Here is a 13,226-nt window from a genome sequence, read left to right on the forward strand (position 1 = left end):
CCGGACACACCCCCCATATCTAGACTGAGTGTCAAAACATTGAGCAGCATGGATGGAGTGTTTGGAAGTTGTAAATCGTTGTAAATCACTCAACCGTCCTGCCGTACCACCTGTTTCTAAATGTCACATAATGCAGGAGGCAGCAAAATGTTGTGTTATATTGAAAACAAGCACTTCCAAACTCTGACACTTTGAAAAATAAAGACAAATGGGATGGGGAGACGGGGTCTCCCCATCCCACTTGTCCCACACAAGCGATACCAGATCCAAATTGTCCCTCAAATGAACAGTTTGGATCTGGTCACCCTATCTACAGACTGTCCCCTGTCCCTGTCAGCCAATCCCACATTCCAGTCCTTCTCTCAGTCCTTGTCTCACACCTGTCTCACACTCCCTCATCAGCCCAGCAGTGCCATGCCCCTTTCACACCTGAGAACATTTCCCCAATCAACCCACCTCCTATAAAGACTGGACTCAATGCACACACAAACTGTGGGAACATAAACCTTTGTCCCTGATGTGTCCTGTGATTCTCCTTTACCTTGGAAGTCCTTGTTCTGTAAGGTTTTGTGCATTTTCTTTGGACTTGTTGTTGTGTTTTGCCTTGTTTTGCCTTTTTGGATTTTTTGCTTTGTACTTTTGTAAAGTTTGGCCTTTTGGCTCCCCTGAGTTTGCTTGTGTTGTTAAGCTAAGCTGCTTTCTGCTAATAAATCCTTTAATTTGAACTTTCGTGCTCTCTGCCTCTGCATTTGGGTTCAGTCCTTATCCGCCACCGTGACACTCTGTGTTTCTGTCTATTTGTGTTGCAGGCCACGTACACTGTGTCGCTTCCCTTGGCCTGGTAGTACTGGCTGCATGCACAACAAGGCAAATTGTCCAGCAGTTTAGCCTCGAACACACACACACACACACGCACATGCATGTACATACGCACGCATACACACAAATGCACGTACGTACTTACGTACGCACGCATACACACACATGCATGTACGCACGCATGCACGCGCACGTACTGTAGGCCTACATGCACGCACACGCAGACATCTGTTTTCAGCTGGTGGCGATAATAACAAAAACCTTTTAGTAACGAAGGGGGAAAAAATACATATTTCAGGTCAACAGAAATGGGTGTGGTTATTGAAAGGTCAGTTCTCAGACTGTGTTGCAACTTGCAGGGTAATTGAACCCGACTCGTGTGGTGGAAATGTTGCTCTCTTATACGTCATGAATCAACCTCAGTCTTCGTCTCAAACTTGCTGTAGCGTACTCACTGCATTCCCTAAATTAGGGGTCTTCTTCAAAAAAAGAAATCAGGCCAATTAAGGACCCCTTGTAGTCAAGAGAGAGAGATTAAGCCGGGTTAAGATTAACCCACTACATGTTGTATAAAATTGTATAAAAATATGTTGGTTAAAGTTCTCCAAAAAAATGTTTTTATGCTCTGTGATGTGACGCACTTTGGTTCGACCTCGGTCGTTGTAAATGTACTATACAAATAAAGTTTGATTTGATTTGATGACACAAGGATTTGGTCAAGATTTTGGTCCAAAAGGCCCAAAAGAGAAATTAGACCCACACAATGGAAAATAGCAGATATACAAGCTCACAACATGTCGCTTTGTGCCACGTTTGCGAGCTTGTAGATCAGCTATTCCCCTTGTTGAAGACCCCCCCTCTGCCCCTATAAACGTGGGTCTGTCTCCATCTCCTCCTCTTCTAGGTAAAGGGAGTTCCAGCATCTCGTCTGACATCAGCTCGTCTACAGATCACACGCCGACCAAAGCTCCAAAGAATGCGACTACCACCACCGAAGGTAAGGAGGCATCTGGTGCTCATTAGGCTCTCTAGCCCTCAGACCACCCCCTCCACAACCCCCTCCTCCCTCCCTCCCATCATGCACTTCTCTCTCTTCTGCTGCTGCCTATTTTAGGACAGACCTGTGTGTTCTCCTGTGGGACGAGAGACCGTAAAGTGAAAACAAACTGGCTCCGACCATCGGAACCATCAGAACCGATGGAAAGGCCAAAAGGGTTTCATTGTTGCTGCTTATTGTCTAACAAAACACTTTTGGGCTTCTTCAGTCACTGCGGAAGAATGCTTGTCCAAACAATGATGATATTGCGGGTCCTCTGCGTGTGTGTGTGTGTGTGTGTGTGAGAGACTGTGTGTTCGTGTTAAAGAGACAGACAGACGGAGGAGTTGGTGATGTGGGAAGCAGTGAAAATGAAAGAGAATGGTTCAACCGCGAGTGCTAATTCATACGTTGTCGTACGACCGTGTTGGCCGGTGAAAAACAATTCTGCGACTGAAACAAACGAATATCTGTTGCTTTCTGTTGCCTGAGTAACAGAGCCACATATACTGCTGCTTCCAAGTCTCAATTTGGGTTTCAAACCATCTAGTCAGATGTTGTTGTTACTCAGTGGTGTGAAGTAACCAAGTACATTTAAACTCAAGTAAAATTTGGAGGTATTTCTTTGACTTGTATTTCCAAGTTCCAATACTTTTATACCACTACATCTCAGAGACAAATATTGTACTTTTACTCCACTATGTGTATTTGAAAACTTTAGTTACTATAGTTACTTTGTAGATTTTTATTATTATCATTGCAAAACATACATAAATAACTTCAACCATATATACAGTAGATTTGAATTACCGTACTTTTACTTGTAACAGAGTACACATCTACATTGCAGTATTGATACTTTTATTTTGAACCCAATTTGACATGAGATCAGATTCTAAAAAATGTCTGTTTGAAAATGACAGTTTTCTGAAAATGCGATGTTTCTGTATGTCAGTCGTTCTTCGATTTTTCAACAATAGCAGACCTACAAGCTCGTAGCGGTGGCGCGCTATGAGCTTGTAGATCTGCTATTTTTCAATGGCTTAAAGCATAACATAATGCATAACACCAAAATGGGTTAAGTAAAAAATGTGAGTACGTTTTTTCCCCACCACTGTCGTTACTTCCTCGCAGCGTTGCCTGTTTCTCCAGAGCTCTGGCAGAATGCGTCGCATGGGAGGCTGCTCCTCGTTGAGAGAGCATCCATGTTATGGATGTAAACTGCATGACTGACATATAATAGTTTTATAAAAGACTTTACAGCTGACAGATGTCCTCCGAGGCCTCGTGTACTGTCGACAGCTGTCTCCAATCAAGGGTCTGACGTCTGTTGTATTCTGCGATAACACTGTCAATCACCGGAGTTGATTAATCCATTCTGGGCGGGAACCCCTTTTGGTTGTTTCAAAGCATTATGTGTTATGCTTTAGCTGTTGAAAAATAGCAGATCTACAAGCTCGTAGTGTGGCACCGAGTGCCGCGCTACGAGCTCGTATAGGTCTGCTATTTTTTGAAAAATCTTAAAAATGTGGTGCAAATCTTTGAATATATATTCTTTCAGAGCGAACGTTTTTTAACTCAAATCTTTGCTTCTGAGGTGTTCCTGGAATAACATATTTTCAGATGGGGGTCCGTAGCCAATTACATATAATGTTTGGGGTCCTTGACATGATAGTAGTTTGAGAACCACTGATACAGAAACATGAGGTATATTTCAGAAAACTGTCAGGATTTATAGAAGACATTTTTGTAGACTCGACGTCAGGTCAAAATGGGTTAATGTCGACGCGCAACCTGTCAAAGCGTCCCCCAAAGTGCTCCATCACAGAGATTGACAGACGGACGGAGTCCTATAAATAAAACACCTTTCATCTGAAGAAGGATAATAAATCGCTTCGGTTAGCGAGGGATAACTGGGTGAATATTTACCACTCCAGGTCAACACGTCAATACGTTTAGGTGTGGACGACGTCAAAGAACACGTCAGTTATCCATGAAGTATGTTCGCGTTTTCCTATAGATTGTACTTTCGTGTGGTTTACTGCAAAAATGTTGGCACTGGGATTTTCATTCTCCTTATATTATATGGCCTGCTGGAATCTTTTCTTCACTCCATATATGGAGCGTGTCTTGAGTGTACAGGGTTTGATGAGGTCAGATCAACATGGAATGTCAGGACAGTGCAGCTCCATATATGGAGATCTAAGGGTGGCAGCGGTGGCAGTGTCTTGAGTGTACAGGGTTTGATGAGGGCCTGTTGAGAACTCTAGTTTTCAAAGAAAAAAAACAGTTTGAAAAGTGTGTTGTGTGAGTGGAGATGCTCTCTGGCCCGGTGGCGTCTCAGGTTGTGTTCTGACTCTTGAGGTCCCGCCACACGAACAGAGGGTGAGCAGGATGGTGTTTTGCTGGGCAAACATCTCATTTCTCTTTTGAGTCGAAGACAGCTGTGTGTCTACCACACACACACACACACACAGCTGTGTGTCGACCTGACCAGTGATCCAAGTGACGAAGATATCATGACACTAATGGCAGCTGAAGCTTCCAGCTGCTGGCGTTCACACACACACACACACACACACACACACACACACGCGCACGAGCGCGTGCGCACACAAGCACACATGCACCTATACAATAGTTCTCAAAGGTTTTTGGCTCACCCCGGTAAAACGCAGTTTTCATCCGAGGCACCCCTGAATTATACATTGTTACTTCATAGAACCTTACATGTATGTCATATCACGGTACATAAATATATACATCTTTCGCTCTGAGATACAGTATGTGTCACGAGGAAAACTTGAGAGAATATCTGTTTCCATTAAGACAGATTGAATGAAAACAACTTTCTATTTGATGTTTAACCCCCAGCATCCCTATTCTGAGGGCAAACATATAGCCAAAAATTCTGTGGGTGCCACAGAATACTTTGATAATATTGTAAAACAAGCGCCCCCTCATATCGACTCCCAGGCTCCGCCAAAGAGAGTCTCCCATTTCAGGTCTGTGTCCACGAGAAAACTAATGGTAGCTCCAGGCTGTACCTCTAACTGTCACTCAGCTCTAGATGTCAAGGTGTTGTTCAGAAAACAGCTCCAGGCTGTAGCTCTAACTGTCACTCAGCTCTAGATGTCAAGGTGTTGTTCAGAAAACAGCTCCAGGCTGTAGCTCTAACTGTCACTCAGCTCTAGATGTCAAGGTGTTGTTCAGAAAACAGCTCCAGGCTGTACCTCTAACTGTCACTCAGCTGTAGATGTCTAGGTGTTGTTCAGAAAACAGCTCCAGGCTGTACCTCTAACTGTCACTCAGCTCTAGATGTCTAGGTGTTGTTCAGAAAACAGCTCCAGGCTGTACCTCTAACTGTCACTCAGCTCTAGACGTCAAGGTGTTGTTCAGAAAACAGCTCCAGGCTGTACCTCTAACTGTCACTCAGCTCTAGACGTCAAGGTGTTGTTCAGAAAACAGCTCCAGGCTGTAGCTCTAACTGTCACTCAGCTCTAGAATCTAAACGTCAAGGTGTTGCTGAGAGTACAGAAGGCAGCAGAGAGGAACGCTGGAGGCAGCGAGGCTCCTCCAATGACAGATTATACAAAACTGCTTTCTTTCTGTGTGAATAAGTGTGCTATTCACTATGAAGAAACTGTGTACTCTCAGCGGACTCACGTTTGGCTATAGTTACACTTCTTCGCCTTTAGGTTGGTGACGATCCACCAGTGATGAACAGAATCAAATGATCTGTTTTGTTTGTTGTTGTTTGTTAATGTATAGTATTGGCTTTACATTTGATATTTATTTAAATGTCAAAAGGGCAGGCACTATAAAAGGTGTAGGCTTTCACTGATTTGTGCCAAATGAAGGCATTGTTTTGAAATGCTTTTTAATGATTACTACTACTAACTGTGTGTAAGTTTCACCATCCACAGTCAGTCAACTGAATGAGGTTTAGAGAGATATCATGTCCCGTGTGTGATTGTAGACGCAGCAGAACATTGTTCTGCTTCCAGAACTCTGCAGCTCGGCAAAACAGGAGGAAATGCTGTGTCACTGACTGGGCCTCGGTTGAAACCCCCAAGAACCTGGGCTCCTGTACATACAGTATTTGGCTGAATGCTGACTCACTGGGCCTCGGTTAAAACCAAGGGATGGGATGAGGGTTAAGGGGTGGGCGCAAGATATATAGCCCATTATGTCTGCATAAAGTGAGTGTCAAATCGAGTGGTAAAGTGAGCTTTAACGTTGTTTTAATGCAATCTGATAGGACTTTTCTGTTTAGAATATGAATGGGCTGTCAAGGCCAGAAAGTAGGTTTTTTGTACTCTCTCTACAGACACGCAGACAGACAGACAGACAGACAGACAGACCTACAGACAGACAGACAGACAGACAGACAGACAGACAGACAGACAGACAGACAGACAGACTCACAGACTCACAGACTCACAGACAGACAGACAGACAGACAGACAGACAGAACGACAGACAGACAGACAGACAGACAGACAGACAGACAGACAGACAGACAGACAGACAGACAGAACGAACACACTGTGGACGGTGGCTCCGCAGCCATCATTTCCATCCTGTGTTTTAACCAAAGTTGTTATTTTTATTTTTTTTCTCCCAGCTAAGTGGGAGTAATTACATGGTCTGGAACCACTACGGCCACAGTAACCCCCCCCCTCGGCTTACACACACACACACACACAGTCACACACACACACACACAGTCACGCACACAGACGCTCATGCACACACACACGCACACAGTCACGCACACACAGTCACACACACGCACGCACACACACAGTCACGCACACAGACGCTCATGCACACACACACGCACACAGTCACACGCGCACACACACACACACAGTGTCGTGTGGTCCACTAAACTAATCAGGAAGCTGTCTGGCCGGCTGTTAGCGTGGATACATTAGAGGCATTAGTATGGATACGTTTAGAAGCCATCAGGCTTCATAGCTTCATGGTTTTATCAACTAATGCCTCTGTTTTTCAACAGCTAAAGTACAACATAATGCTTAAAACACCAAAAGGGGTTTCCACCCAGAATGGGTTAAAATCAGTTTTTGATTGATTGATTGCAGCGGCGAACTGGTCTTTTGACACAGCATGTTTTTTTGGGGGGTTTTTTGCAAATCACCACAGTAATTATCAGAACTTCTCAGTGAAAGTGGTGGTATTATTAATTAGGGCTTGTTTATTCGTATACTGTGCCTCGACCAGAGTGGGAAGGCAGCTAGAGTATCTGCTATCTGCATATACCGGCTGTGGTGGGCCTGAAACTTTGACCCAGTCCAGCCCTGATTGATTGAATACTTTATTATCATTTTATGCAAAAGAGGTACAGTTACACAATGCTGCTAAAAGGGATAACACAAAAAGGTCCATTGTGGTCCTGGGACGGGTCAGTCTGACCTAAATAACTGTCTGTTACAGACAATGTGGACAGAAAGTATTTTATCATTTTCTATTTGTCACTCACCAAGTGGTCTGACATAATATGTGGAAAACTGGAAACTGGACTAATTTCAGGGGTGGAGTGGGACTAGACATGTCTCCCATCTCACCCCTGAAATTAACCCATTCTGACCTGAGATCAGATTCTATAAAAATGTCTTCTACATCCTGACAGTTTTCTGAAAAAGCTATGTTTCTGTGTCAGTCGTTCTTGGATTTTTCAAAAATAGCAGACCTACAAGCTCGTAGCGCGCCACTCGGTGGCGCGCTATGAGCTTGTAGATCTGCTATTTTTCAATAGCTATAAAGCATAACATAATGCTAACACCAAAAGGGGCTCCCGCCCAAAATAGGTTAAAGCTATAGGAAGCTGTTGCTCGTTTGTCTTTTCTTTGTGAAGGAGTTGGAAACAAAGGAGTTTGCAGCTGCATGGCTCCTCCGCTGTCTTGTGATGAAGTCATCTGGTGTGTGGGTTTTTTACGCAATGTGGCTCTTTTCTTTTTTATTTGTTATTCAGAAGAAAGAGACTGTGGGCTATACTAGCCCTAGAGTCGGGCCTCGTATTAGCCTGGGAGACTTGAAAGATGAAACGCTCTGTACAACAAATCCTCCCTTAATGAGATGAAGCGCAGTGTGTCTCGCAGGCGTGTTATGGTCTCTCTGCTGAGTGGAAACCTAATACTGTATGTCCAAAACTGTTACTTTTCAGGATTCAAATTACAAAAATAGCCAAAGTACAGTAGCAGATCAACAAGCTTGAAACGTGTCACGACAGAACTTGTGGATCTGTTACTGTTGATGCTTCTGTGTGACGTTGTAGTCGATACGCTGTGGTATGATCAAGCACTGTAGGGTCGTTCATTTTAATATGAAAAAAAACAATCATTTTTCGTTTCTGCCCGACAGCAACGATGTGATCCCGTTGTGTGTCTCTACTCTGGGCATTGTTTGGGCACACCTCTACCAGAGACCACAGGGTGGCACACCTCTACCAGAGACCACAGGGTGGTATACACCTCTACCAGAGACCACAGGGTGGTACACCTCTATACCAGAGACCACAGGGTGCCTCAGGAATGCGTCTCAAATGTGGCAGAAAATGAGTGTGTGAACAAACCGACAACACCCTTAGAGGCTCGCTCGCTCGTCCATTGTTCTGATGCCTCCTCCGCATTATCACGTTTCAGATTCTAAGGCAGTGGCGTGCACAGATAGACACTAAGGGCTGCTAGAGCACCCCCTGCCCTTTTGGCCATGTGCACTTTGAAAAAAGAAAATAAAAACTTATTTTTTTTGTACAGTGTACAGTATGTGGATCATTATGTGACATTGACCAATTATTGATAAAAAAGCTTCTAATATATTATTTAGGCCCCAAAATCTATAAATCTCACACTATTAAACCATTTTGACCTCAGATTCTAAAAGTGTCTTCTACATCCTGACAGTCTTCTGAAAAAGCTATGTTTCTATGTCAGTGGTTCTTCGATTTTTCTAAAATAGCAGATCTACAAGCTCTGCTATTTTTCAATAGCTAAAGCATAATGCTAACGCCCAGAATGTGAAGGCAACCAGCCAGTTCCATGCGCTGCACACTCTAAATGTCTACTTTACTGGACTATTTCCATTTTTCTGTACTTTTACTTCTATACTTCCACTGCATCTCAGAGGCAAATATTGTGCTTTTAACTCCACTTTTTACAATTATTTCAACACTTTAGTTATAGTTACTACTATAGTTACTTTAGATTTAGATCATTATTACAAAACACACATTAACCACTTAAAACTTTGGCTATTTTCCAAACATTTGATAACTTGTGAAATGGTATACGTTCTGCATATAATGAGTCAGCACGTTTTGATCTCCGGACTTTCACTTGTAACAAAGTGTTTCTACATTGCAGTATTAATACTAAAAGTAAAAACTGACTGAATGACTATAGTGACTGACTGGCTGGCTGACTGACTGACTAGTGACTGACTGGCTGGCTGACTGACTGACTGACTGACTGACTGACTGACTGACTGACTGACTGACTAAATGGCTGACTGACTGACTGGCTGGCTGGCTGGCTGGCTGGCTGACTGACTGACTGACTGACCGACTGACTGACGGGAAATGCAGGATTTGATAGTAAAAGCGACCTGCGGTCACAGTAACCCTCTGGATTTGACGGTGCAGCCACGGCTCAGGGTTGTAGAGCTCCACTAACCATGTGTCTGACCATGTGTCTGTCATGGCACCAGGAAATTAGCCTCATGGTGGGGGAACAATGCACTGGCCTGGCCGGCTTCCTCTCCGACTGCCAAGGACCAAAGGAACGTTGATACAACGGCATGGAGGGAAATGTGTTTTCTGCTTGTATAGTATAATATAAAACACCACTTCAACCCATTTTGACCTGACTAAATCCTGACAGTTTTCTGAAATACCTCATGTTTCTGTATCAGAGGTGCTCAATATTTCATGTCAAGGACCCCAAAAATGATATGTAATAGGCCGCCGCCGACCCCCATCTGAAAATGTGTTGTTCCAGCTGGGACCTCCCGCAGAAGCAAAGATTTGAGTTAAAAACGTTCTGCTCTGAAAGAATATATATTAAAAGATTTGCGCCAAAATTGCAGACCTACAAGCTATGAGCTTGTAGATCTGCTATTTTGGGTTAAAAAGGGGAGGAAAGGGGATGAAGGTAAAGTGTTAATGTTTACATACAGGCAGTTGAAACATAGCTACTATATTTTGGATCTTGGGGACAGACAGACAGACAGACAGACAGACAGACAGACAGACAGACAGACCTCGATCCTCGTGGCTAACTTGCAAACCCACACACAGAAACACATTCCTTGCACTGATTAATTTGATCAACTTGTGCCTCAGAGAGTTCCCACCACTTCACACACACTCAGGGCAGCGAGAGGGAAGGACGGCCAGGCAGTCTAAACACTGTTTGGTAAATAACGCTCCCATGTCTCCAAAAGATGTTAATATCTCCCCAAGAGACCAACAAAGTTCCCTTGGAGTTCGTCCACTATAACTAACCACGTTGCTTTGCAAGTTGTGTCTCTGTCGGGTGGAAAACCTCATATGTCCGTTACTCTTCAGCATTCAAATTCAAAAAGTGGCTCATCGACGCGTTTGAAGCTTGCAGATCTGCTACTTTTGATACTTCTGTGGGATGCTGTAGTGTAGTGTAGTGTAGTGTAGTGTAGTGTAGTGTAGTGTAGTGTAGTGTAGTGTAGTGTAGTGTACTGTACTGTAGTGTGATCAAGTACGGTCGTTCATTTACGGGGAAAAAACACAAAAAGTTAGAATATGAAGATAAGAGGTTTCTGGCCGACAGCAACGATATACAGTACACCTAGTATTCTAGTTATCCCATTTTGGGCGGGAACCCCTTTTGGTGTTTTAAGCATTCTGTTCTACTTTAGCTATTGAAAAATAGCAGATCTACAAGCTCATAGCGCGCCACCAAGTGACGCGCTATGAGCTTGTAGTTCTGCTATTTTTGAAAAGTCGTGAAAATGTGCCCCAAATCTTTGAATATATATTTCAGAGCAGAACGTTTTTAACTCACATATTGGCTTCTGGGGGGGGGGGGGGGGTCCCTGGAACTACATATTTTGAGATGGGGGTCCGTGGCCCAATAGAGTTAATTCTGGGGGTCCTTGACATGAAAAAGGTTGAGCACCACTGACATAGAAACATAGGTTTTTCAGGGGAAAAAAATAGGATTTTGAAGCTTTTTTTTTTTCATCGACCTCAGTCCAAAATGGGTTATTTGGCTGTTGATGTTACCTGTGCCAGACATGAGTCCACACATAAGCACACAAGGTTGACAAAATGTATGTTTCTCGGTGGAGAGAGGCTGGACTTGGACCTGGTGTTGGGGTGGGAGTCATGTTGATGGGTGCCTCAAGTGGGTGTAGACGTTTGTTTGGAAAGGAGGGAACGCTTGCTGGAGATAAATGTTTGGCAGGCGATAAGCTCCTCCGGTTGTAATGGACTCTCCTGCTGACCCCTGTGTGTCTGACTGGGTTGGAGAGGGTTTGGAGGAGCAGTGTCTTGTGTGAGTGTATAGTCAAAGGCAGTACTGTATATGTAAAGAATGTATGTAAGCTTTGTAATGCATGGACAAAAACACAGTTGCAGACGTAAGAGAGGCATGACAATATTGCTAAAAGGATAGTTCACCTCCTAAATGACCTTTTCTATCAATTACTCACCCCATAGAGACTTGATTTTCTTTCCTGCATTCCTAAGCCAATACTTTGACGAGATTCTTTGTCTCTCCGTAGGGAGCAAAGGAAACTCGTGTCTCCATAGGGAACCACTATAGGAAACACATTTTTGGCTTAAGGAATGTGACAAAAACGAAAAAATATATCCATGAATTCAAGTCTCCATGGGGAGAGTAATCCATGTGAACTATGCCTTAAAAACTGGGAAAGAAAATCGTATTCTTTTCATGGAATATCTTTAAAAGTGTGGCTCCTCCTTCACATCAGCTGTGAAGAGAGAGAAGTTCGTGTTGGCAGTATGACTCCTCATTGGAACCCGACACGTGGTTTTTTTGAAGACAAAATGGAGAGAAATAAAAAGAAGAAAGAAGGTCACCACGGCTACTTCCCCCCCCCCCCATATTTTCCCTATCAGCTGTGTTCCCAAACTACCCCATAACACCCCCCACAACCCCCCACCCCACCCCACCCCCCTTCACTCTCCCTCTGATCAATCCTGCAGCCAGGAGGACATTTGAGTGAATATGCACAGAAAATCACACCCGTGTGAACTGAGTGGTGCAACTCCCCTCTCACCTCTCTCCCTGCGCCTCTCTGCCTCTCTCTCTCTCTCTCTCTCTCTCTCTCTCTCTCTCTCTCTCTGTGTGTAATTAGCAGGCAACAGTGCAACACTATCTCTCTCTCTCTCTCTCTGTTTCTGGCACAACAGCGCCACTTTTGCCCCTACTGGTACTCTAAACATAGTCACATTAGGTTGGGACGGACATGTCTGTTCCTTGGAGTGGTTGTTGCACCGCTCAAAAAAAGGGCTGTGAAAAGAAAACAGAAAACAAGCGAGTGACCGTTTACAGAAGGAGGAGAGAGAGTGTGTGTGTGTGTGTGTGTGTGTGAGACTGTGTGTGTGTGTGTCCATCTCATAACTCTTCTGTGATTATTGCCTAGTCTTCCTCCCCTCTGTTTCGGGACAGGAAACACACAGTCCCTCTTGTTTTGAAATGCGCTTGCCATTTTTTCTGTGTGTGTGTGTTTCTCCTCCAGAGTCCCATTTATTTTCCTGTGTTAAAACCGGAGCACGTTGGACTGGGCTAGGGTTTCGGGACGGATGCCACTTGGCCTGAAACAAAACAAAAAAGAAAACACACACACACACACACACACACACACACATACACACACACACACACACACACACACACACACACACACACACACACACACTCTCTCTCTCTCTAACAGTTGTGCTGCTTGTAAGAAGTTTGGCCTACGAGCAATGTTTTGACTCTCATACACCTGGTGGGGTTGTTTGGGACTTGATGTGGACAATATGCCAGCAATTGTGATTATGCTCTGCACTGGTTTAAAATGGCACGTACAGTACTGGACATTATGCAGTACTATGCACTTGTTTTTACTTTTTTAGAATATTTTTTTTTTTTACATTATTCAGAAGCATTTCAAACAACACAACAACAACAACAACACCAAAATAAACCAATTTCACTGACCATTGGCATCTCTGGATTGTATAGTTCTCGGAGCTTCTTCTTCTCTCTAGCGTTTGTTTAACTTTGGACAGGAAACCCTTTTGGTGTTTCAAGCATTATGTTATGCTTTAGCTGTTGAAAAATAGCAGATCTACAAGCTC

At 43.8% G+C, this 13,226-nt stretch overlaps 1 protein-coding gene across 1 annotated transcript in view; it reads left to right on the top strand.

Moving 5' to 3' along the window:
* Nucleotides 1-13,226, top strand: part of LOC308336580 (F-box/LRR-repeat protein 7-like) — a gene marked incomplete at its 3' end in the record, with an annotated part of 49,316 nt that overhangs the window by 11,747 nt on the left and 24,343 nt on the right. The window contains exon 2 of the mRNA XM_080793992.1: nt 1,724-1,816. Coding sequence (XP_080650118.1) covers nt 1,724-1,816 — 93 coding nt within the window. The remainder of the gene's footprint in view (nt 1-1,723; nt 1,817-13,226) is intronic.

The sequence above is a fragment of the Protomyctophum bolini genome (assembly GCF_963924005.1).
Source record: "Protomyctophum bolini genome assembly, chromosome: 21".
Classification (NCBI taxonomy): domain Eukaryota; kingdom Metazoa; phylum Chordata; class Actinopteri; order Myctophiformes; family Myctophidae; genus Protomyctophum; species Protomyctophum bolini.